The 24,223-nt window shown below is 39.3% G+C and overlaps 1 protein-coding gene across 5 annotated transcripts in view; it reads left to right on the top strand.

Moving 5' to 3' along the window:
* The window catches only part of shroom3 (shroom family member 3), a 70,522-nt gene that overhangs the window by 43,124 nt on the left and 3,175 nt on the right, over window positions 1-24,223 (top strand). For 4 of the 5 annotated variants that reach the window (XM_077194266.1, XM_077194263.1, XM_077194265.1 and 1 more), the window contains 7 exons: window positions 10,536-10,670; window positions 13,563-16,560; window positions 17,807-17,868; window positions 18,335-19,060; window positions 19,643-20,005; window positions 21,500-21,602; window positions 22,574-22,858. In XM_077194266.1, the coding sequence (XP_077050381.1) occupies window positions 10,612-10,670; window positions 13,563-16,560; window positions 17,807-17,868; window positions 18,335-19,060; window positions 19,643-20,005; window positions 21,500-21,602; window positions 22,574-22,858 (4,596 nt within the window). In that variant the 5' untranslated portion in view covers window positions 10,536-10,611. Of the gene's footprint in view, window positions 1-7,553; window positions 8,102-10,535; window positions 10,671-13,562; window positions 16,561-17,806; window positions 17,869-18,334; window positions 19,061-19,642; window positions 20,006-21,499; window positions 21,603-22,573; window positions 22,859-24,223 lie in introns of those variants that run through there. The other variant, XM_077194264.1, reaches the window with a different exon arrangement.

Raw genomic sequence — 24,223 nt, 5'->3', positions numbered from 1 at the left:
GTCATTTCAGGGGCTTTAAATGTTATAGCCTACTTTTAACAGGCAAATTCCCCGAACACATCCAACGCAATTTTGATCATATTCTGAATTAAGAAATCATTATAATGCAGTCAAAAGTAATTTACAGGGAACATTAATACTTGACCTTCCGAGTCTTTTGTTCATTTGTCGCGTGACAGAGGCAATGAACGGATCGTTCATGAACGACTCATCACGGCGCGGGAAAAAAACACGTGTTGAAAGGCTGTGAGTCCTCTAACTTGGATTCTATGCCCGAGCCCGAACTTGGCCGATATTTCCCGTCACTATCCTCGGGTCGGGCTCTTGATCTATAGACGTGCACTCCCAACGCAATAGAGTGCGGCGCGGGACTAGATGTGATGGCCGAGTGCGAGCGCGGGCGGTAATGCACTCACTCTGTGTGTGCGGGAGAATAAAAAGATTCACGGGACTCCCACAAACTAGAAATATCTATGAATAAAACATATAAAAACTAATACATTTTTTTTCATCTGTTGCAGAAAAGCAACAAGAACAACTAAAACAAAATAGAAACGATTTACAGGCCAGAGTTTCTATTTATAACATGTTTCCAGCGTTGAGCGATTTAGCAAATCACAGACATATGTGTTGATTTCTTGAACGCAATGACCAATCAGAAGCATTTAAGATAGACTCTCCTCACCGCTCAAAACTGACTTTTTGTTCAGTGCTGAATTCTGTACGCTGGCAAATCCTCTAATTATAACAAACAAAGTGTATGCTATATATTATGAAAGATTCATTGTGCAGTCAGCTTCATTGATAATAACAGAGATGTGTGAGATTGCGATGAACTGATGTCAGCTTTTTAGGAGCAACAGCAACCTGTGCTTAAAAAAAAAAATCGAGAATCGAATCTAACCGTGACCTTAGAATCGAAAATGTAATCGAATCGAGGATTTGGAGAATCGTGACACCCCTAGTAATGGAAAGGTCAGATGATGTTGACGAGCTTGATGTGGACATGATGGCAGACTAAAAGACAGTAAAACTTATATTAAAAAAGGGACTCAAGTCATATGGTGGCAATTTTTGCACTGTCAAGCATCACTCACATTATTTCCAGACGTACTCTACCATTCAAAATATATTTTTTTTATTAAAACTTTTATTGAGCAAGGATGGATTAAACGGATTAAAAAGTGACAGTAAAGACATTTATAATATAAAAATATATATTTTTAAAGAAATTCTGTTCTTTTTAACTTTCTTTTCATCAAAGTATCCTAATATACATTTAAACGGCTAGAAAATTAACGGGACAAGTGGATTTTTTTGAAGGGACGATTAAAAGAGAAATTTACTTGCCCGACCGGACAAGTAGCCTGATTAAAATGTCAATAACAACAAAAAGTAACTATGGAATCACTAAGACGAGAGAATGATTCTGATTTCATTGCATTTATTGTAAGTTGCGAACGATAGTGAATAATAAATGTATTACTGACGGTAACAATGTTGTGCTCATGAGGCTCGCGCAGCCTCTCGAGAAGAAATCTAAGCATGAGCGCAGCACACACAAATAAACTCAGTTAACAACATACTGCCTATAAAAATTCAAAATGTGGAGTTTTTATATTTTTAACATATGATACAGTTAAGCAAACTCACACGACGAGTGCTGTTTTCCTGAATACCATCACGATTGAAAATGTTACATTGACCCATTTATAAACATTTGTCTCATTCTTGAATGAATCAGCCGTTTGAATGAATGAATCAATGACTCGCTCATTAAGATGGTCACCTGCCGCCACCTACTGGCGGTTTAGTGTTATGTTTAGTATCATTCTTTCCAAAGTTTCTTATTTGTATATTTAAATATGCCCTTTAAAGGTCCAGATATTACAATATGCAGATTTAAATATATCAAAGCTGATTGAACACTGATGAGAATATAGCTTCAGAATAAATTATATTTACAAAAAATCCGGACAAGCAACTTTTTTACTCGGACAAGTGAATGACAGATTTACTTGAAAAGTAATACGAAAAGGCTTAATGTCGAGCCCTGATATATACTGTGTATACATATATACTGTGTTTGTGTGTGTGTGTATATATATATATATATTAGTGCTGTGCGTTAAACGCGTTATTAACGGCGTTAACGCAAACACATTTTAACGGCGTCAATTTTTTTATCGCGAGATTAACGCTCTTTTTGGCCTAGCAAACAACACCACACCGGATAGCTAAACGGAAACAAAACAACAGGCACGCCGCACGTACTTGTTTGGGCTTGCGCCGGCCAAAGAGTAGTAGGCTGACGGTACGTTTTGAGTGGATGGCGCGAGCGCGAGACGCCGATCTAGAGACGTGCACTCTCAACGCAATAGAGTGCGGCGCGGGACTAGATTTGATGGCCGAGTGCGAGGGCGGGCTCGAGCGGTACTCACTCTGTGTGCGGATACGGGAGAATAAAACGATTCGCGGGACTCCCGCAAACTAGAAATATCTATGAATAAAACATAAAAACTAATACATTTTTATTCATATGTTGCAGAAAAGCAACAAGAACAACTAAAACAAAATAGAAACGATTTACAGGCCACAGTTTCTTTTTATAACATGTTTGCAGCGTTGAGGGATGTAGCCAATCACAGACATATGAAGAAGCATCAGAAGCATTTAAAATAGACTCCCCTCACCGCTCAAAACAGACTTTTTGTTCAGTGCTGAATTCTGTAAGCTGGCAAATCCTCAAATTATAACAAACAAAGTGTATATATTATGAAAGATGCATTGTGCAGTCAGCTTCACTGATAATAACAGATGTGTGAGATTGCGATGAACTGATGTCAGCTTTTTAGGAATTATTAAGGGAGCGCACTTTGCGCGCATTCAGTCATGCCAAACCATGCACTCAGTAGCCTGCTTGCTTTTATGTTATAACAGTGGTTTGTGTGTTAATGCTTTAATAACAAATAATTTATCAGGAGCATTTATGCTGATGTGTATGGTGGCGACACGTAGGCGAAAGTATTTGGAGGTAGCCTACAAAAAAAAGAGTGTATTTGCGGGCGGGAGCGGGACAAAAATGTTGCGGGCGGGAGAAAGTAACATAGAAAATAGTTGAGAACGTCAGTTATAACGACCCACGTATGAAAAAAATTGACGGGTTTAAATCGGGCTTGGGCTCATAATTACAGTTTATGTGTCGGGCCGGGCTCGGACACAATGCGCACGGGCTCGGGTCGGGCTTGATTTTTTTGGGCCCGATCTAAGCTCTACAATGGATGACTTCAGACAGAAGCACATGGATACCACAGCTAAGAACAAACTTAATGCTGATCCACTTTTCCATGTTGATAAGAGCATTAAAATTAGAAAAAATAATGAGACAAATAGAAATCAAGAGACATTTAGATTAGATAAAAATGTGCGATTAATCGCGAGTTAACTATGGCATTAATGCGATTAATCGCGATTAAATATTTTAATCGTTTGACAGCACTAATATATATATATATATATATATATACACACACACACACAGATAATATAATTATTATTATTATTATTATAATCTTTTACTGTTTTCAACATTGATAATGAGAAATTTGTCTTTTAATGTATTCAAACTTATTTTATTGTAAAAATATTTCACAATATTACTGTTTTTACTTTATTTTTGATCAAATAAATGACATAAGATTGAGCAGGTAAAATTCACTACCATTCAAAATGTTTGAGGTCAGAAAGATTTTTTTGTAAATGCTTTGGTTATACAGTACAATATTTAATGTACTGTAATTTCAAATACATAAAAAAGTCATTTAATTTGCATCAAGTAGATATCTCTGGTCCGACAGATGGCGTGCTGATCACACCAGAGACACAAAGCTATGTTGTGCACAGATAGCGTGCACAATATTTCCCATCATTCCCATCCCTCTCATGTAAACAGATACTAAATATGTTTTAATTTTGTCTGTTTAGTTGCCATGTTCATGTTCAACCTACCTTGTTTGAGTCTTTGCTTTGGAAGGACCACTTACCTTTGGGCTCTGAATATCATAGACATTGTAATGCTACACAAGACAAGAATTATACATTTAGATGGTCCTTCCCTGCAGTTATTGGAGTTTTCATCGGTTATTTGATGGATGTGAGAAATTTGCTTTGTAAAAGACAATGAATGTACAAAGATTAATCCAAGACAATGGTGTTAGACCCGCCCAACACTTAAGAGCAGTTATTTACATGTGGATGTGTTATCGTACACATGCATTGAGATATTCAATGTTTACAGGAAGTGAGTCTGAAGTATCTTGGGGCAACGATTCAAATCTCTGCATCTTAAATTCTCTCTTAACTTTCTCACTTGCTTGGATTCTCCATAATGCTGTAATTGGTTCTTAGAAGAGTCTTCTTTTTGGACGTTAATTTCTAGTTCACTTGCAGTTCATCTGTCATGTGTGTTTTTCATCCATGTTCCTGGATTGTGAACATTCCAATGTTATTCGCACACTCAGAGGTAGGATTACCCATAATCCCACAGTGACACGCATTAATAACATAACCCATCTCCCCCTGGATGTCTTCATTCCGATGAACCGTGTTCATTTAAAGAACTCTACTACACTCAGTTTGAAGGTTCTTGATAGTAATGGGGTCTCCTGTGGGGTCTGAGCATGATCCTCTCTTTATTCTCTCCATCTTGATGGAGGATATAAGAAAACAGTAACTTCACTTATCTCTTGAGATGGCATCCAAATGTAAAGGCTAGAGATGCTCCGATCAGCATTTTTGGGGCCGATCACCGATTACCGATCACCAAAATCATGATCTGCCGATTGCCGATCACTGCCGATCACAGAATGGCATGGGAATGGGAATCTTTTATCTATTATCTAGCAGAGTTTGCACCATTTGTAGAAATTTGTTTATTTAATTGTATTTAGAAAATGAGATGTCTTAATGCTACTGTAGGCCAGCTTTCCCAAATAAGGCAGAGTAACATTAAATTATTCCAAACAAAGAGGGGTTAGGCAGACCAACACACATCAGATCAGCCTAATGGGAGGGGATCAAGTTACACTTAGGCATATTTGGAAATTGTAGCCTCTTAATACACCCACTACATTTACTAATTGGCAATAAAATGTACAACTTGTTACACCAAAACTGGCTACTGATAAAAGGACAAACTATGGCAAGTTCTTTTCTGTTATTATTATGAACGTCTGATGTAGTTGAGCAGAATGCTCTTTTATGAAGTTACTTCATTAAAGGACATATTTAATGAGATGATGCCTGAAAAGGTTTTGGATTTTTTATCATATGTTCATTTAAAAATATATATTGTATAAAATGACTTCTTGTTTATATTTGTTTTGTTTTATTGTATTTATATGATATTTGTATTTTTATAATTGAATTTTTGCCATGAAAATAGCTTTGAATGCTGACATGGCATTAAATAAAATAATCTGAATCTGATGTAGTTGAGGAACCAACTACGTCAGATCAAAAAAAATAAAATACCACCACCACTTTTGAAAAATCTCGCGGCACGAATGTACTAATACAAATAAATAAAAACATCTCCAGTTAACTCAGAGCATTCATTTTGTTCATTTGTTAAATAAGAGGCGATCTAGCGCTGAAATGTTTTTTTTTTTTATCAAGTGATCAAAGTGCTCGTTGCTGCAGCGATCAGTGGCGCAGATACCGCGTTCTGTTGTGGCTCGCGCGGTGCACGGTCTTCACTCGGACGCGCGCTTCAATCCGTTGGGAGACTCCCTATTCGTTCCGGTGAAGGAGAACTCATGTTGCAACTGCCAAGCTCCACTCTGCTGTTGTGTGCCCGTGCGCCACGCATGCAGGTGGGAAAAAGTCGCGCGAGTAATTTACGTCACGTGATAGGCTTTTTTGATCGGCGCTTCTGGGGTTCGCCGATCAATCTATTTTCAGCCAATATCGGCCGATCATGATCGGCGTCCGATCAATCGGAGCATCCCTAGTAAAGGCCAAACAAAGTTCATTTAGAGTTAATCATAAATATCAGAAATTTGAATATGAATATACAAGGTCCAAGATCCCAAGCAAATGGAACACTAATCACCATTAGGGTGACTTCAAAACATTTACAGTACTAAAATATATAATTTCTTACAGTGGCTCGGTTAAAGACAACTTTATAATGTGAATTCACAGTAAAACAAGAGCAGTAAATAACTGTGATGTCAGCATCACACTGCTGTTGATTAACAGTTATTTGTAAGAAAATGACCCAGCATGCATTAATTTCACTGTAAATTTCTGACTACAGTAATTCATTGTAAAATTTTACTCTTTAATCCTTTATATACCTGGCATTTTTTTACAGTGTATGTTGCAAACACATGCAAGTGCAAGCAATATGTTCAGAACTGTTCAGAAGTTTGGGCTCAGTATGTAAAAGTAATTATTACTTAGCAAGGATGCATTAAATTGATCAAAAGTGACAAAGTTTTTCAAATTTAAAAAAAAAAAATGCTGTTCTTTGCATTAAAGAATCCTGAAAATGCATCACAGTTTCCACAAAACTATTAAGCAGCACAACTGTTTTCAACATTGATAATAACCAGATATGTTTACTGATCATCAAATCAGCATATTAGAATGATTTCTGAAGGATCATGTGACACTGAAGAGTGGAGTAACGATGCTGAAAATTCAGCTTTGATCACGGGAATCAATTACATTATAAAATGTATTAAATAGAAAACAATTTGGGATCCAGCCTGTGACCTGCTCTATCACTAACTATATCCATTTCCATCACACATAGAGGGTCTATGATTTCAACAATCACAGCCACACCAGACAGACAGTATTTAGCGTCCATCTCCATTCTCCTCTCAAACCCCGCCGTACAAACACCCCCATCCCAGTCTAACTCAACTCCAATTTCAGTTTCCTCTTAGATCAAACAGATTAGTGTAGTTGACGGGCCGTTTTCCCAGGGATCAGATAAGGTTTCTGCAGCGGGACACACCCTTTGCAGTCTGGCTCAGCCGGGTAGGCGACGAGGAGGCTCGAGAGAGATGGGCTTTTTTTTTTTTTTTTTTTTTGGGTCAGACCCTTTGGATTCCCTAAGAGTCAGGTTACTGTGAGAGTGTGGCGAGAAGGGACTCTCCTGGGAACGATGGCATGCCATGGAAATCCACAGTTATTGTACTCTGGTGTCATTACTCTGTGATGTATTTGTGAAAAGAACCTCAGGTTCTTCTGATGTGCACGCAAGCGAAAACTGAGCAATATGTCAACATGCTGCTCACGTCCTGTGGCCTTATTTTTTGGACAGGTGAAGACACCTGTGCTATTACACCTGCACATATTCTCTGCTGGCCCGGAGATGGCTGTCACCAGCACATGAAAGCAACTCTGCGACACACCCTAACTGTGGCCTTCTTGTTCCCATAATGCCCTCTGGACACTGATGGGCTTGTTGACTTGTCTGGGATCACGTGGATGATCATGATGACGAAGAGGGAGAAAAAGAAAGGAAGAGAGGAAGATGCACACAAAGAGCCGTCTTTGTTTGATGTTGTGAACGCATGCTATCATATGTTCACATTTGCTCCCAGCTGTCTGCGTGTTGCGTTATATTACTATTTTCTGACTTTCTTATATCCTACTCCAACACTTGGTAATAGTCAATCTCATGAAGGAAGCTTTTTCCTCCTATTTGTCCTCCTTCTATCTTCGTTTTTGAAATATGTTTGTCCCGAGCGCCCAGTGCTGCCAAGGGCAGGATGTTTATTCTAGCTCTTATCGTGTCATTTTAATGACGCTTAATTGCGTGTTTTAACGATCTTTGCGTCGTCAAGCTGCGCCCCACCAACCCTTCCAAACCCTGCCAACCCCCGCTCGGTTTAATCTCAGTTTATCGGGAGACTGCGAAGGACGCCATGGATCTGCTAGGGGCCTTTTACCGCAAAAAGCTGCGGAGGAAGCAGAAATCAAATCTTGGGCGATCAGACGGGGCGCTGTGTAAGACACCGTCCGAGACCAGCGTCAACGGTCTGGCCACTGGACTCATCTCCAAAGTGCTGAGACTTACTGCAAGGTAATTGCTAAGTGTTCAGTAAGGGAGGATTGCAAGGGAATAACAGGTTGTGGATTGCAGGGCAGGTAATGATTTAAGGACTGGCTGGCTGGTCACCAGCCTCCTTCTGGTTTGAAGAAGGCCTTTGACATGGTGTTAAAGGTTACTACTTGCTTTATAAACCTGCCGAGATAAAGGGATATTTTGAGCAGAATTTAAAATCCTGTCATGATTTATTAACCCCAAAACTGTATGATTTTCTTTCTTTTGTGACCATCAAAAGAAGATATTTTGGAAAATGTTTGTATTCTTTGTCAATAAAATGATTTTGACTTTCATTATATGGACAAAAATAGCATGGTCCTGAGTAGGATTATTTGTATTATATGATTAATATTATTATAGGATTATTATTTAGGTTTGATTTATTTTAGTTTGTAATTTTTTTTAAATTTCCAATTAGTACTTTTAGTGCTTCTACTTAAATGTATTTCATTTAGCTGCCAAGACAATGTTTCTAGTTTTTGTTTATTTTAAAGTTTTTCGTCTAATATTTATATTTTATTTAGTCTATTTTTCAATTAACGCATTTTTTTTTGTAGTTTTAGTTAATGATGATAACCCCGTTATTATAATTGCAATATACATGAATAAGCTCCTGTCGAGCAGGTAATGCATGGGAGGAATCCACAATCTGTATATGATTGATTACTCATTACAGCTATTTCAAAAATGCAACATAATTATCCTCCCTAGATGAAACGACAGCGTTCCTGTGAATCTAGATAAGTACTTCTTGATCACATTTCCTGTTTACCCTCTCAGATATAACCGCAGTCGGTTCGGACAGTCATAAGGGGGTCAGAAGGGTTTTCTGTTGTCTGCTCAGTTCTTTTACTTTGCTCAACATTTGATTTCAAAAGTTTTACTTGTGGAAGTCATTATGAAGAATCTTGTCCAAATCTAGACTGGTCAGAAGGAATGGCCCTTTGGAAGAGGGTGTGTTAAAGCAGCAAGAAAGTTACCTCCATAGCAACATATCATAAAAGCCAGATGTTTTGCAGATGCAATGTCTGATCTGTCTCCATAGAGCAGGGTCGAAGTTCAAGGGAGTGGGGTTCTTAAGTAAGCAAGTCGATGTGGAGGCTAAAAAAAACTTCATTGTCCTGAGAAATGTGATCAGTCTGAATCATCTAGGTGCAGCTTTACGGAGGAATTTGCAGCTCCTCAAACAATGACCTACTGTCTCTTTTAATTTGACAGTGATATATTATAATAGTAATATTTCTTATTTTGTTTAATATTTTTATTTAATACAGTGATATTACACTAGCTATATTTCTTATTCTGTTTAATGTTTTAATAATAAAATATTGTTTTTATTGTTTTATATATATATATATATATATATATATTTCAGTCATATTGATATATAATTGCACTACAATCTTGTGCAACACTTGTCCTAAAAATGTAATGCTTCAGGTCAAACCAAAAGTTCTAGAATGGCGCAATTCTAGAAGATCACTAAAAGAGGTATGTGCTGCATTTGCCCAGTCAGCTGACTGAACCTGATCTTTAGTCTTGTACAGGCTTTGTCTTTCTGGCTAGTGATCTCACACCATCATTAAAGACCTTAGTAGGTCACTTCAGTCAGCAGACTGGTTGGGCACAAACTGGCATTGTGTGTGTGTGTGTGTTAGTGTGTGTGTGTGTGTGTGTGTGTGTGTGTGTGTGTGTGTGTGTGTGTGTGTGTGTGTGTGTGTGTGTGTGTGTGTGTGTGTGTGTGTGTGTGTGTGTGTGTGTGTGTGTGTGTGTGTGTGTGTGTGTGCACGTTCGTGTGTTCAAATGTCTGGAACAGCAGTAGGCACAGACAGTCTGCTGATCGTTATATGAAAAACTTTCATTATGTTCCACGCAGTTTGAAACCAAAATTGTTTTAAACAATGACGGCATTCTTGCCATGTTTCGAAAACATACTTCAGCACCCTGTGCCACAACCAGAAATAGAAATCTACTTCCAACTTCCCAGAATTGTATTTCTCATTCTTAGGAATAAATGTTTATTATACATAAATATTTGTAACATAAAATATGAAATTACATTCTTAGTCCAAATATCGGTTGAGTTCAATTTGTCAGTGGCTAGATTAGGAAGTATCTATTTACTGATGTTTACAGAGTGAGATTCTGGTTATAATGCAGTGCCACATTCTTCAGGATCCTCAGTGGCCTTGACTACACCAGACAATACATGCTTTATGCTTACATTAAACTACTTTGACTTTTCACTGAACTATTTCCGACTTTTGTTTTTGTACTTTATTTGATTTATTTTTAATTCTAACTGTTTTTGTTATAGCATGCTGTGTTTACACTTTTGTTTACTTCATGTATTTGAGTTGCATGAAGAAAGGCATGGCCTTTTACATTTCTTTGAATGTCTTTTTCCAAGACGGAGTGAGCCTGGATCTCGACCTCATTCCTGGCATTCTACGAAGCTGGGCGAGGCCCCTCAGGACCCAGACAGCATGATGCAAGTCACCCAGGGTGGTATGGGACCCCCCTGGCACCAGAACTACCACTCCAGGTCAGGGAAACTCGCACACAAACACACCTGCAGTCTAGTGCTTCTAAACTTTTATGTTTAAGAACGAAGAAAATCAGAGCAGGGAAATGTACTTTCCAGCCTTACTTCATCGGTTGTTTCTCTGTTTCACAAGGATAGCATATCAGATTTGACTGAGTACAGAAGTGAGGATGACATTTTTAACAGCTCCTGAAAGTTGCAACCTCTTGATACATGTTATCTAGCTTGCCACACACACACACACACACACACACACACACACACACACACACACACACACACACACACACACACACACACACACACACAAACACACACACACACACACACACACTCTCACACACACACACACACACTTAAATATTTTAAAATGATCAGCTTTCAATTTTAAATTATTAGCTCTTGAGGGTGTTATTTAAGTGGCATATAGATGCATATGCAATATATCAGCGGCTTAAAAAGTCCATAAGTGTGACTGTTAATAGCTATAAATGTTGGATTATTTTGTTCAGACATGGGCTCTGTTGTCTTTCTCTTGGTGGTTTCTTGTTGTGTACAATCATAGCATAAGCAGAGGACATATTTTATGTAGTTGCCCAAACATTCAAAAACCTAGTGTGCTTGTTATCTGGGTCATTGTCACTGTATTTAGTAGGGATGGCCCGATACCGATATTGGCATCAGGGATCGGGTCGATACTGTCCTCATATACTCGTACTCATAATAATTCGCCGTTACCACGTACATTTTGCGAAACGAAACTGGCCGCCGCAGATGCTTTGTCGAGGTGAACTGAGGCATAGGGATGTGCACTCCCAACGCAATAGAGTGCGGCGCGGCACTAGATCTGATGGCCGAGTGCGAGCGCGACACGGGCGGTAATGCAATCACTCTGTGTGTGCGGGTTGAGGGAGAATAAAACGATTTGCGGGATTCCCTCAAACTAGAAATATCTATGAATAAAACATATTAAAACTAATAGATTTGTATTCATCTGTTGCAGAAAAGCATGAATAACAACTAAAACAAAATAGAAACGATTTACAGGCCAGAGTTTCATAACATAACATGTTTCACATCAATCACAATCATATGTGTTGATTTCTTGAACGCAAAGATAGACTCCCCTCACCGCTCAAAACTTTTTTGTTCAGTGCTGAATTCTGTATGCTGGCAAATCCTCGAATTATAACAGTGTGTGGATATTATGAAAGATTCATTGTGCAGTTGATAATAACAGAGATGTGTGAGATCGCTATGAACTGTCAGCTTTTTAGGAATTAGGCTATTAAGGGAGCGCACTTTGCGCGCATTCAGTTATTCCAGACCATGCACGCAGTAGCCTGCTTGCTTTTATGTTAAATTAACAGTGGTTTGTGTGTTATTACATTTATTATTTTACTCCTTATTATTTATTTTTAGACTTGTTAAAACAAGCAGAGAAGAAAATAAAAACAGTCTTCTAACCTGTGTTCTAAAATAGTCTTCTGTCTTCTTTTCTGGGAGCCTATAGTAACTTTTGCGGTAGAAATATCGGTATCGGTACTGGGTATCGGCAAGTACACAAATGTAAATACTCGCACTCGTATCGGTTTGAAAAAAATGGTATCGGGCCATCCCTAGTATTTAGACCAGAACGTTCAAGGGCCATCTGTGATGACACTGAATGAAAAACATTTAGAGTGTTTGCAGAGGATCAGAAAGCAAAGCATTGACGCACAATCGAATTAAAAAAAAAATTGTTTGGTATGACACTCCCTCAACAACCCTCCAAAGGTTCCCATGGCTATGGTCACCATGGGCTACACCAATAGCATTCCACATTCTGAGACCTGGTGTCATTGTTTGATGGACTGACCTGTGATTGGTTGATCTAGTTTGACTGCAGAGCTGTTGACAACGGGTCAGTGACATCATGTAATTATGCCAGCAGAAATACCAGCTGTCTGATGCCAGCTTTCAGAGTCCAGAAATCACATACCCATACAAGGGCACGTACCCAGGGCATCACTGTCTCACACACAGACAGACACACCGCCACAGTGGATAACTTTGGTAATGGATCTAACAGTGTATATTTGTCACATTATTCTCACATTATCAGTGATGAGTGAACAGGAAGTTTGAGTAAATTAAATCTCAATGCAAATTCATGACAATTATGGATTTCATGGTTTAATCAACACCAGATATGTTGTAAACAGTCCAGACATCAAATGCATTTTGACAGTTATTCTTATCAGAGACAATCTTTATACTTTCTGGTGAATAATTGAGTCACAGGCATAGTGAACTCAAATTGTGACTGTGAGCTCATTCTTATTTCATAAAGATCAGTGAATTGATGTCTTTGATGTCTATCCAAGTTTGTTATCGCTACTAATTTAGCTCAGACCGACAACCACAATAGTATCTCAATCTTCCGATATATTACCCCAGTAAAACAATATTATTGCTCTTGGGCATATTCTTATCTTTTTTTTCCCACCCCAGTAAAATAATCAGAATTACTTCAATATATCATTGCATGTGGTTTTGTCCATTGTCTTATGCCAATGATTAATTTAATAGATTTTATAGTGAAAACTGCTGACTCAAGTTATTTTGGGTAGGTGATGTTGTTCAGTTAATCTACGCATGTATAATGATCTTAAATAACTCAGGTGTGTGTGTGTGTGTGTGTGTGTGTGTGTGTGTGTGTGTGTGTGTGTGTGTGTGTGTGTGTGTGTGTGTGTGTGTGTGTGTGTGTGTGTGTGTGTGTGTGTGTGTGTGTGTGTGTGTGTATGTATGTGTGTGTGTATATATATATATATATATATATATAAAATGTATTTTATCAATGTCAGTTAATAGTATATTACTCATGTTTTTTTGTGGGGTTTTTTCTTGCAGTGCTTCCACCACAGACCTATCAGGATTTGAGACCGGATTCCTTAGGAAGAGCCCAGATCAGTACAGTTCCCGGGGCAGCATGGAGAGCCTAGACCACACTCACCCAGCCTACAGCTCCTGCTATCAACTATCATCATCCAAATCCTCCAGCAGCATCGATCACCTGCACAGCAAGCGGGATTCTGCATACAGTTCCTTCTCAACCAGCTCTAGTATCCCAGAGTACCTTGCAGCGGCACCATCGTTTAACAAAGAGAGGTCATATTCCATGGAGAACGTTCCACAGAGAGAAGGGATGCAGCAGGCCGATATACGCTACATACGCACTGTGTACGACCCCCAACAGGGTGTGTCTGAAGAGCATGAGATTACCTCTGCAGCATTATTAAGAACCAATGACAGCAGAGCACAGTCTAGAAGTGCGAATGTCCCGGGCATGATCTGTCATCGTGGTAGCAGTAGTAGTGGAAGCAGTGGGAGTAGTGGAAGCACCACCAGCTCACAACGCCACAGTGTAGGAACAGTCTGGGATCCAGCACACAACCGGCACTCCTATGAGAACCTAAAGGGGGCGCCAGCTCCTCCATTACGCAGCGACAGCTATCTAGCATTTCGCAATCACGAGCGTCCCAACTCTTGGTCAAGTCTTGAGCAAGCTCGGTCACAGCGGGCACTTAACAAGGGTTCTTGGCATCACTCAAGTGGTTCTGTAGCAACAGGAAAGTCCTCGTTTGGAGCTGAAGGTCAGTTGCACACGGTGATTGAAAAAAGCCCTGAAAGTAGCCCCACCACCAAACCCAAACAGGGTTGTCCTCAGGCCGCACAACCCGGTCGCCTCATGTTACCCACCAGCATCTACCCTGTTCCACCACCCGAGCCTCATTTTGCTCAAATCCCAACCAGCAACCCTAACTCTGGTAGTGTCTACCCAGCACTGGCCAAGGAAAGCAAGCAAAACAATCACTGTGACCACTTGGGTGGACCAGTTAAAGAGGATAGGGTCACCCTTGAAAACGGATACCAAAGCAATGCTCCCAACCCAAACCCTGTCCAAACCAATGTTTCGGCACAACCTAAGCTCTCAGATAAAGTGCAAAATGACACACAATTCAAACCTGTTTTTTATCGGCCTCATTTGCAACCACAACTGCAGAAGTCACAAACACCATATGTACCCCAGGAGAGGAGGGACCCTTACACCCCTGTGCAATCAAGAGGAGAGAGGCCAAGGCTTTCGCTCGGTATGGAAGTTTACGACAACTACAGGCCACCTCGAGATGAAGAACTAAATAAATGCAATGAGCAAAACATCCATCCAGACCCACTTTACACTGGGAAAGTGGCTCAAACTTACAGAGGAAACTTTGTCCAAACTCAAGGAAGTGACCACCTAGGCCAACCTTCAAGGCACTACAGTGACTCTAGTGCTCTTCAGCAGAAAGGTCAAGACTGTGATCACCCTCTGACCAGACTGGAGAATGCACTTGCTGAGGTTCAAAGATGCGTCAGTCCCGAGAGTACTGCTAGCCAATGCAGTTACCAGAGTGAGCGTAGCATGTCTGTGCTGGAGAAAGTAAGTCATTTTGAGAGACAGCAAGTCAAGCCTCGCAGTCATAGCAGCCTCTCCCACCATGGTTCTATGGCTCGTCTGAGCCAAACATCAAGACCTTCCAGTGCCAAGAGCTCCTTCTCTGGTGTGGAGGACGTGCACAACATGTTGGAAAGAAGCAACAGCTCGATCCCTCATGGCAGAACTCAGAGTACTTCTAGCATGGCAAGCTATGATGGACACATGGAAGTGCAGCAGGATATCCGAACGAGACGTGGGAGTAGTGATCATGTCCAACATCGCCAGCAAAAAGAAGCTGTTATCACCAACAAGACCTCTCTTCAAAGGAGTAAGAGCACCTTTCAGCTTGGTGACGGGAATGGTAAAGACGTCCATGGGAAAGGTGACAATCATGACATCTTGGGCACCATCCAAGACACACATTTTAACAGAGCATATAGAGACAGCATTAAAGATGCCCAGTCTAAGGTTCTCAGGTCAACTTCCTTTAGAAGACGGGACCTTAATGTTATCCCTCCACCAGTGCCAGCCAAACACACGTCCCTAGAACGAAAAGGACCAAGTACAAGTCCCAAACCAGCTACAACGTCCCCACACACTCCAAAGGAACGCCATGTAGTTCCTGTTGAAGCACCAACCAGGACCACTCCTCCTGAACTCCCTAGTGTCCCGGCTGTTGGACCTGCAGTTGTACGGATCTGTGGACGCAAACGGTTCACGATGGACCAAAAGAAACGATCATATTCCGAGCCTGAAAATATGCATGAAGTTGGAGTGTTGCCTCAGGAAATCAGTCAGGCTGAAAGGAATGTTCAACAGCAGTTTCTGTCGAGCGAGACGAGTGTTGCAGACAGACGCAGGATGTTTGAGCAGGTGGCGAATCGTAACGTCGAGTCAAGATTTTTCTCCTCCAGGCCTGATTTGAAGCAAATGCAGCAAGATGCCTTAGTTGAGTACATGGAGCGCAAAACTGGTAGAAGAGTAGATGGACGTCCAAACCGCCCACATAGTGCTTATCTACAGTCTGCTTCCTCTTCTGCTGACTTAAGGAGCCTCAACTCTACCCCAAGTATATGCTCTTTGCAAGAGCCGGGACACGATGGCCTCTCTGGTGGTATACAGAAAGCCTCCACCCTTCCAGCAGGAATTCAAAGCTCCTTTTACCCTCTCAGGGGCACCCAAAATCACACACGGCCTGAGTTTTGTGCCCATCAGTCACATGGCACAAATTCTGAATCTAATAAACCAGGTCCAACCCTGACCAGAAATACCCTTCCCCAGCACTTGGAGGCTATTTTTGAGAGAGCCACAACAGCTAGAAGCTCAGGGAGGTCAGCTTCAGCTGAGGATTTGTTGGACCGTAGTGAAGAACGTCCCGTTCCTCAGCACTTCCGCTCCAAGTCATCTCCAGTGGAAAACTTTAGTCGGGTAACAATCATTTATTTGGTGGCAAACAAGCCAGATTAACTTGACTGTTTCATTGTTTAGATCATTGAAGTGACATAACTTCATATCACATAAAGTTAAACAGAAGCAGTGTTCATGGCAGAGCAGATTTGATAATTTAACTCTCCTATTGAGTAGTTAAAACCTATTACTCACTCAGATTTCCCCTAGCTAGCATTTTGCTAAGGAAAAAAAAACAGAATTGAAGAGAATCAGTTCTTCTCAGAGCAGTCTTCGCACCCAGTCTCAACGAAACTATAAAAATTATTTCTTCCCACCCGATCAGTAAAGGATGACTTTCATTTTTGGTTGAAGAAAATTATCTTTAAGAAAACTCTTACAGTTGATATGGTGTTCAGTTATAATCAGTGCACAAGTTCTCAACCAATTATGGTAGTTGGTGGTCTGTTGTAGGGCAAAGGAGCAGTTCCTTTCCTAGAGATGGGCAGATATTGATTTGTACCCACTCCTGGTGCTCCACAGGAAGAGGCTAGTGCTCCTCACTTCCTGTTTGGTGCCACAGAGCCTGGGATGTAGTCAGAGATCTGACAGATGTGAAACAGATAACTGCACTCCTTCATGTGCCAGAGGGGAGGAGTTGGAGATAATGGACAACTCGTCGTGGTTTTGGGTTTAAAATATTTGGAATGGTTAAGAAGGCCATTTATCTAAGGGAATAATTATCCTTTATATAAACGATAATGGTTCTGGTATGATGATGACCCATGTACAGTAGACGCACAACTATCCTGTGAAATCCCAGACTATTCACGAATTCCAAAATTGGAAATGCTTTCAAGCCAGTAGATAAAATACCAGTATGATGACTTTGCTACTTACTAATATTGTGCTTTAACATAAAGTTAAACATTCTGGCCATGAATAAATCATCAGAACCAAGCACACCATTCAGGTCACGGTCTATGCATCTGTTCACAGTACACTAATTAAATACGACATAGTCCAGCTATGAGGATGTTGTCATGCCGTGTCTCTTTTTTTATTAGTAGATCTTAGTTTATCAGTAGTCATGGCATGCGCTTGGGTTTAAAATTAACATGAAAGTCCCAACATTCTCTGAACTTGTGGTAACCATAAGATAATGATTTACTTCTTGTTCCTGGTGTATGAACGTTTACCTTTTTTTGACACCTCTATCAAAAAGGGCGACATTAAATCACCTGCTCAAATAAAACATTATTTGTTCTTTTGTTCTCTTTTTGTCTAGGACTTCTTAGCCAGAGACCTTCAGATGTTTAGTGTTTCCTCCAAGGAATCCTCTGAAAACAGGTTTGTGTGTATAAATATATACATAAAAACTTACAAATAGAGCCCGTGAGTTCTGTATACCTTGAGACACATAAATACATATAAAATAAATTGTTGAACTTATCCAAACTGGATAAGAATAATAAGGTATTTTGTGTGTGTAGAAGAATTCAGTAGATCAGTCCTTTTAAAGAGCAAAAAGCAAGAATATTTCTTTGCAAGTTCAAAACTAAAACAGATTTATGGAAATATTTAACCTTAAAAGGTCTTAAATTAAGGACCAACCCTTAATTGGTCAGTGCCAGTGACAGGAATCCCACTGCAGCTATTTTTGAGTTTGTTTTGAGCCATGCAAGAATTCCCACCAGGCATTAAAGGACAAATGATTTGCATTCATTTACTTTAAAAATGACAGGTATTGGAAATGCTGACAAGCACAAATTGATACTACAGGAAGTTTATTTTTCATATGCATTTGTTTTAATAGGGTGTTGGTGAACACGGGACACAAACAGCCCTTATGTTCAGCACGTATGGAGAGGAGTTACCAGCTAAACCAGGGTTCTGTCCAGCAAAACCCACCTGTGTTGCGGCGAGAGCGTCAGAGACATTCAGACCGGCCTAGAGTACAAAGCGCTTCTGGTCTAGCTGCGTCTGTGGGACTTCCTTGCCCTTTCACCTCACCAGATACTTCCACCAGCCTCGACTGGCATAACGAAAACAGACTGTGTCAGCCCAACCTGGACTCTATTGCTTTTCCAGAAACTGTGCCGCAAAGTCCGTCCGGAGCACCGGAAATGGTGCGGCAAGACTCCAGCGATACCAGCACTTCTGACGAAACCCTGAAGGACTTCCCGTGTTCTGTGTCCACTCCATCACCTCCACACACAGAGGTCACGGGGTCACAACTTGCACGGTCATCCAATTCAAAGCAGCCCTTCCTTCCCGAGAGCCCTGACTCCCCAACAAAACCACTCTTGTCTCTTCGTATCTCAGAGTCTAATCTTCACGATGTTCAGACTATAGCCGTGTTGCAAGATGATGATGAAGTGTTTTTAGCTCCTACACCACCTTCTCCTCCACCACCAATGCCCATCAGAGAGACCGAAATTACAGAGGACTTCCCGCCTCCTCCGCCTCTCACACCCCAAATCGAGGAGGATGTGGGTCTGACTGAAGCTTTACAGCATCCAGGACCATTACAGCCCATCAGGTAAAGACACTGTCCTTGTTGGTCTTGGAACAAAATTTACATAAACCAATCAGATTTTAGGGATATGGTTTGGTGAAAAGCTGGGGTTAAAGGCTTGAACACGTTTATTTTTATTAGCCAATCATATCCCTCATGATGTTTCAATGTAGGTTAGGGTTTGATAGGAATGTTGTTTCAAAAAACTACAAATGAACATATCCTTCTTGACTCCATCACATTTAGACATTAGGTTAGACACATTTAAAGGAATAATCTGGGTTCAGTACAAGCTCAATCAGCATTCAATCAGCATTTTTGCCATATGGGCAATTACAATGGAAGCGAATTAGAAAGATTTTTTCTCCCGCACTAAATCATGTCTTGTGGCTATAATTCTGAAACAGTAACTATATGCCACATTTACTTCCATTGTAAGTGTCTCACTGTAACCCAGATTTTGGCTTTATTTTGTAAAGAAAATGTGGTAATTAGCAAAAATGAATTTGTCACAGATGCTTACGATTGAGCTTAACTTGTAATGAACCCCAAAAATTCCTTCAATCCAATTAATGTAACATGATTTTCTCTCATCTCACATTGCAGCGATCGCGAGAATCTGGCCGATACATCAGTCCATCCAGATCCAGACCGACCATCAAACAACCACACAACTCCATCGGTGACCCCTGACCCACAGTCCACCTTAAACACCAGCACTTCATCTCCTCTACAAGAGGACACCTCTGAGATACTGGGACCCGACTACCATCTGCTGTCCAGAAGAGAGCGGACGCACGCCGAGCTGCTTGTGGAGACTTTAGCTCGGGAGCTGGTGAGCCACGACAAATCCCTCACTGCACTGTTGGACACCTGGGCAGGTAAAAGCACCCTGGATCTGATGGAGGACATCTTCCCTTCACACTCCTCGTCTCCACACAGGAGGAGCAGCGGCCATGTGGGTCACAGGTGAGCGTTGAACAGATGGTGAAGGTACAGCCTGTATACAGCGTTACCCAATAATCAGGTGGATTTCATGCTCACAGGACCGTTAAACACAAGAGCTCTTAGTTTAAAGCTGATTACGTATATTAGTGATTGGCCTAATTTTATTGCGATAACTAAACAATAGATCATGCAATAGAGCTGTAAAGATAATGAAACACTTCTGTATATTTTACATGTGTGTTTCCTGAATTTAGTGCATAACTTACTTTTGTTCCTTACAAAAAAAGGACTGTGGTCAAAATGACAATAGTAGAGAGATGGTAGCAGATGATAAACACTAGTGTATTTTGATGTACCATTAACTCAATGAATACAATAGTCATTTAGCATGGTATTTACATGGTACACAGAGGTAGTGAATGGACATGGGTTTTTCAATGCCGGTAATGATATTTGATATAATGGAATTATATATAAAGATATTTAAAATGAAAGTTAAAAAAATGACAGAAGCCTTTAACAAAAATTACTTAAACTAAAATTAAAATGGAAACTGAAAATACAAAAAGGAAAGCAGATTCATGATATTATAATTGTATATAAATCATACTAAAATTACACTGCCAGGCTGGCTGATATAATGCAGTTATGTACTTAATACAATTTTAATTTAGTAAGAAATATAAAAAATAGCTAAAAGGCCTGGACATATATATATATATATATTCTATCATTGCACCAAAAAAGTACTCCAGGATAACAATGCCATGGTCCGAAAACCATGGCATTACATAAAAAACATGTTCAATATAATCATGTACATTCCATGTGCTCGAATGAAATATGAATACACTGACCTGTAGGGTAGCGGTACAATATTTGACACAAACGCTGTAACAGAATGTTTGTAATGATATGAAACATGAGAAGTTTACTTTCTGCATAATTGATGATCTGCTAACAGTGCAGAGTTACATTGACATCTAGTGGCCGATACTGAAACACAGTTCTCATCCATTTATCACCTGGTAAATGCAGAAACTTGCGTTACATTCAAATACTACACACAATTTTGCAGATTGGCTCATAAAATATAATGTTGAACCCATGAACATGGGCTTTGAACCCATGACATTGGCATTGCCAACACTACTATTTTTGCTGCATGAATGTTGTCTGTGTTTTTATATATATATATATACATATACACTGTATGTACCATGGTAATACCATAGTAAATTGTTCAAAACCTTTTGCATTTATCTATCACTTCTAAAGCAACAGTTTTCTTTCTGACTGTATTGGTCCATTGATATGCGGTGTGTGTGATTGTTCTGTTGTGCCGCTGAACTAAACGTGTAATTACGTGTGCTCTGTTTGACACTGGGAACGTGGATTTTAGCCATTCTCTGTCCCTGTATCTGAAAAATAGGTCATTCAGGGAGTAAAACTAGTGTGTTTGTGCGTGAGCAAAACAAACATTTCTCTTTGTTTGGTGTCTTTGACCTCCATTAGGGCTCAAGATGATCCATGTGCTCCAGATACTCCCTCTCAGGCTGTTCCAAGAAAAATGGAAACCAACCTGGATGACGAAGAAGCTTATTTGAATCAAAAAAAGGTCAGATACACATTCATAAATGAAAATTTCAAATGTAAAAAGTCAAAAATAATAACTAGGATATAAAAATACTAAATTTTTTGGCAAAAAATGTATATATATATATATATATATATATATATATATATATATATATATATCCCCCTATATATAACATTATAACCCCTATATATTACACATTTAAAAAAAATTTTTACACATTTGAAAAAAGAAATAGCATTTTTAATATACTTATTATTCATATATATACATTTTATCTGTTTAAAAAATGGGAAATTTTTTTACTTCTGAAATATATTTTAAAATATATCAGTAAATATATATTTTTGCCATATGAGTTCAAACTCGTTCAAACTCTCATACCGGATTCATATAGAGTGCCGAAGTTATGACGTCACTTTGTAGGCCAAAACGCGTAAGTGAGTTCCCTCCGGTTCCCTCGCTCTAAAGTCTATGGGTTTTTTGAATGGGTTTTTGCTAAATCGCCTGAAAAAAGGTCTGTGGTTAACAAAGTCTCTAAATATTTTCACCTTTTGATCTATGACATAAAACACACCAGTTATAACCTGCTTGTGTTTTTTTTAATCTTTATTGTGTCTGCTTGTGTTTTTTTAAACTTTATATAGGCTTCAAAATATATAGATTTTGGATTAACTTGTAAAGATTATCTTGATAGACAAAACGTGTAAGGATCACAACTCTTTGTTGAACACAGATCTTATTTTTTGCGATTTTCCAAAAGTGTGTGGGGAAAATGCATAGCTTTTCGATCGAGGGAACCCATGCGCCGCTAACTTCCGAGTTGTCCTACAAAGTGACGTCATAACTTCGGCACTCTATTGAAATGAGTACAATGCCACTGTGCACAAAGCCATTCTTCATTTCCCTGAGGCGATGACGTGTGCTGAATGGCTGAGGCCCAGAACTGTAATCTGTTTGTTCATGGAGTAATATGATCTCCCGTCCTGCAGGTGGAGCTGTTGCAGGCGCTGCACGTGAGCATCCGATCTCTGCAAGGGGAGAGAGAGGGACTGGTGGAGCAGCAGAAGAGAATGGGCGCTCTGGGCGGCAGTATGGAGGCTTTAGTTCAGGAATGCTGCAAACCCAACGAGAGAGAGAAGTACCGCATGTTCGTCGGAGACCTGGAGAAGATTGTAAACCTGCTGCTGTCGCTGAGCGCTCGACTCGCACGCGTGGAAAACACACTCAGCGCGCTCGACGACCACGACCACGACGACGAGAGTGGAGAAGAGAGGGTGAGCAGTGTTTCAGAAAATAAAATGTTTAATTTTTCAACTTTTTTTCCCCTCTGAAGTCAATTTATAATATTAGGTAACAGTTTATTTTAAGGTGCGTAGTTACCAGTAAATACATGTACTACTTATAGTAATAACAGTAAATTATGCATTATTACAAGTAACTTACCCTAAACCAAACCTTAGCTCTATAGTAGGTACATGTTAATTAATATTACTCTGTACTTATTTGAGTAAGTACAGTGTAATAACTACGTCACCTTCAAATAAAGTGTAACCTAATATTATATTTTATTATATGAAAAAAATGACATTATAATATTGCAGCAAAATCAATTTCATTTTATTTAACATGGTCATTTTGATTAATCTTTCTAAAACATTTTTGCTACTGCACATTTAGACTTCTATGTAAACGTTATGTTTGCATATGAAATTAGCAATAATGCTTATTCATTAATGCTCTTTTAATATGCAAAGATGAATTTACATACAAGTCTTAAAGGTATAGTAGCAATTATCTTGCATTACAGGTTTGCAAAAATATTTGTGCTGATATGCGGTGCACAAATGTGATCAGGCTTGTGAAAATCGTCAAACAAGAACAAACAAGGATCCGGTTTCTAATCTATTGCCCTGCAGAGCAACTTTTACATATTCTGCTTTAAATAAACAAGTGCAAAACAACAATCAGTAATCATTTGAAAAGAAAACAATAATGTGACACAACTACATCACTCACATGCTGTAGTTTACTCACTAACACTGGTTTATTTTAAATGGTCCTGTGGTGACAAATACATTTATATAATATTATGTTTAAAAGTTTGGGTCAGTAAGATGTCGTATTGTTTTTGAAAGAATCTCTTCTGCTCACCAGGGCTGCATTTATTTGATCAAAATTATTGTAATATTGTGAAATATTATTACAATTTAAAAAAACTGTTTTTTATGATATATTTTGAAATGTAATTTATTCCTTTGATCAAAGATTGAAGTCTGGTGTAATGATGCTGAAAATTCAGTGTCACATGATCCTTCAGAAATCACTCTAATATGATGATTTGCTGCTCGAGAAACATTTCTAAGAATTATTATCAATGTTTTAAACAGTTGTGCTGCTTAATATTTTTGTGGAAACCGTGATTAATTTGTTTCATGCTCCTTTGATGAATAGAAAGTTAATTATAAACATTATAAATGTCTTTACTGTCACTTTTGATCAATTTAATGCATCCTCGCTGAATGTAAGTTGTAATTTCTTTTTTTTTTTTTTATCTTACTGGCCCAAACTTTTGAACAGTACAAATATTCCATGTAGCCTTTCAAATAATTGAGGCTACATGTATAATGATTATTTAATAA

Source organism: Siphateles boraxobius, unplaced genomic scaffold, assembly GCF_051911475.1.
Source record: "Siphateles boraxobius isolate OS27281-9 unplaced genomic scaffold, OSU_SipBor_1 11, whole genome shotgun sequence".
In the NCBI taxonomy this organism is placed as follows: Eukaryota; Metazoa; Chordata; class Actinopteri; order Cypriniformes; family Leuciscidae; genus Siphateles; species Siphateles boraxobius.
This window is presented reverse-complemented; position numbering and strand designations above follow the sequence as displayed.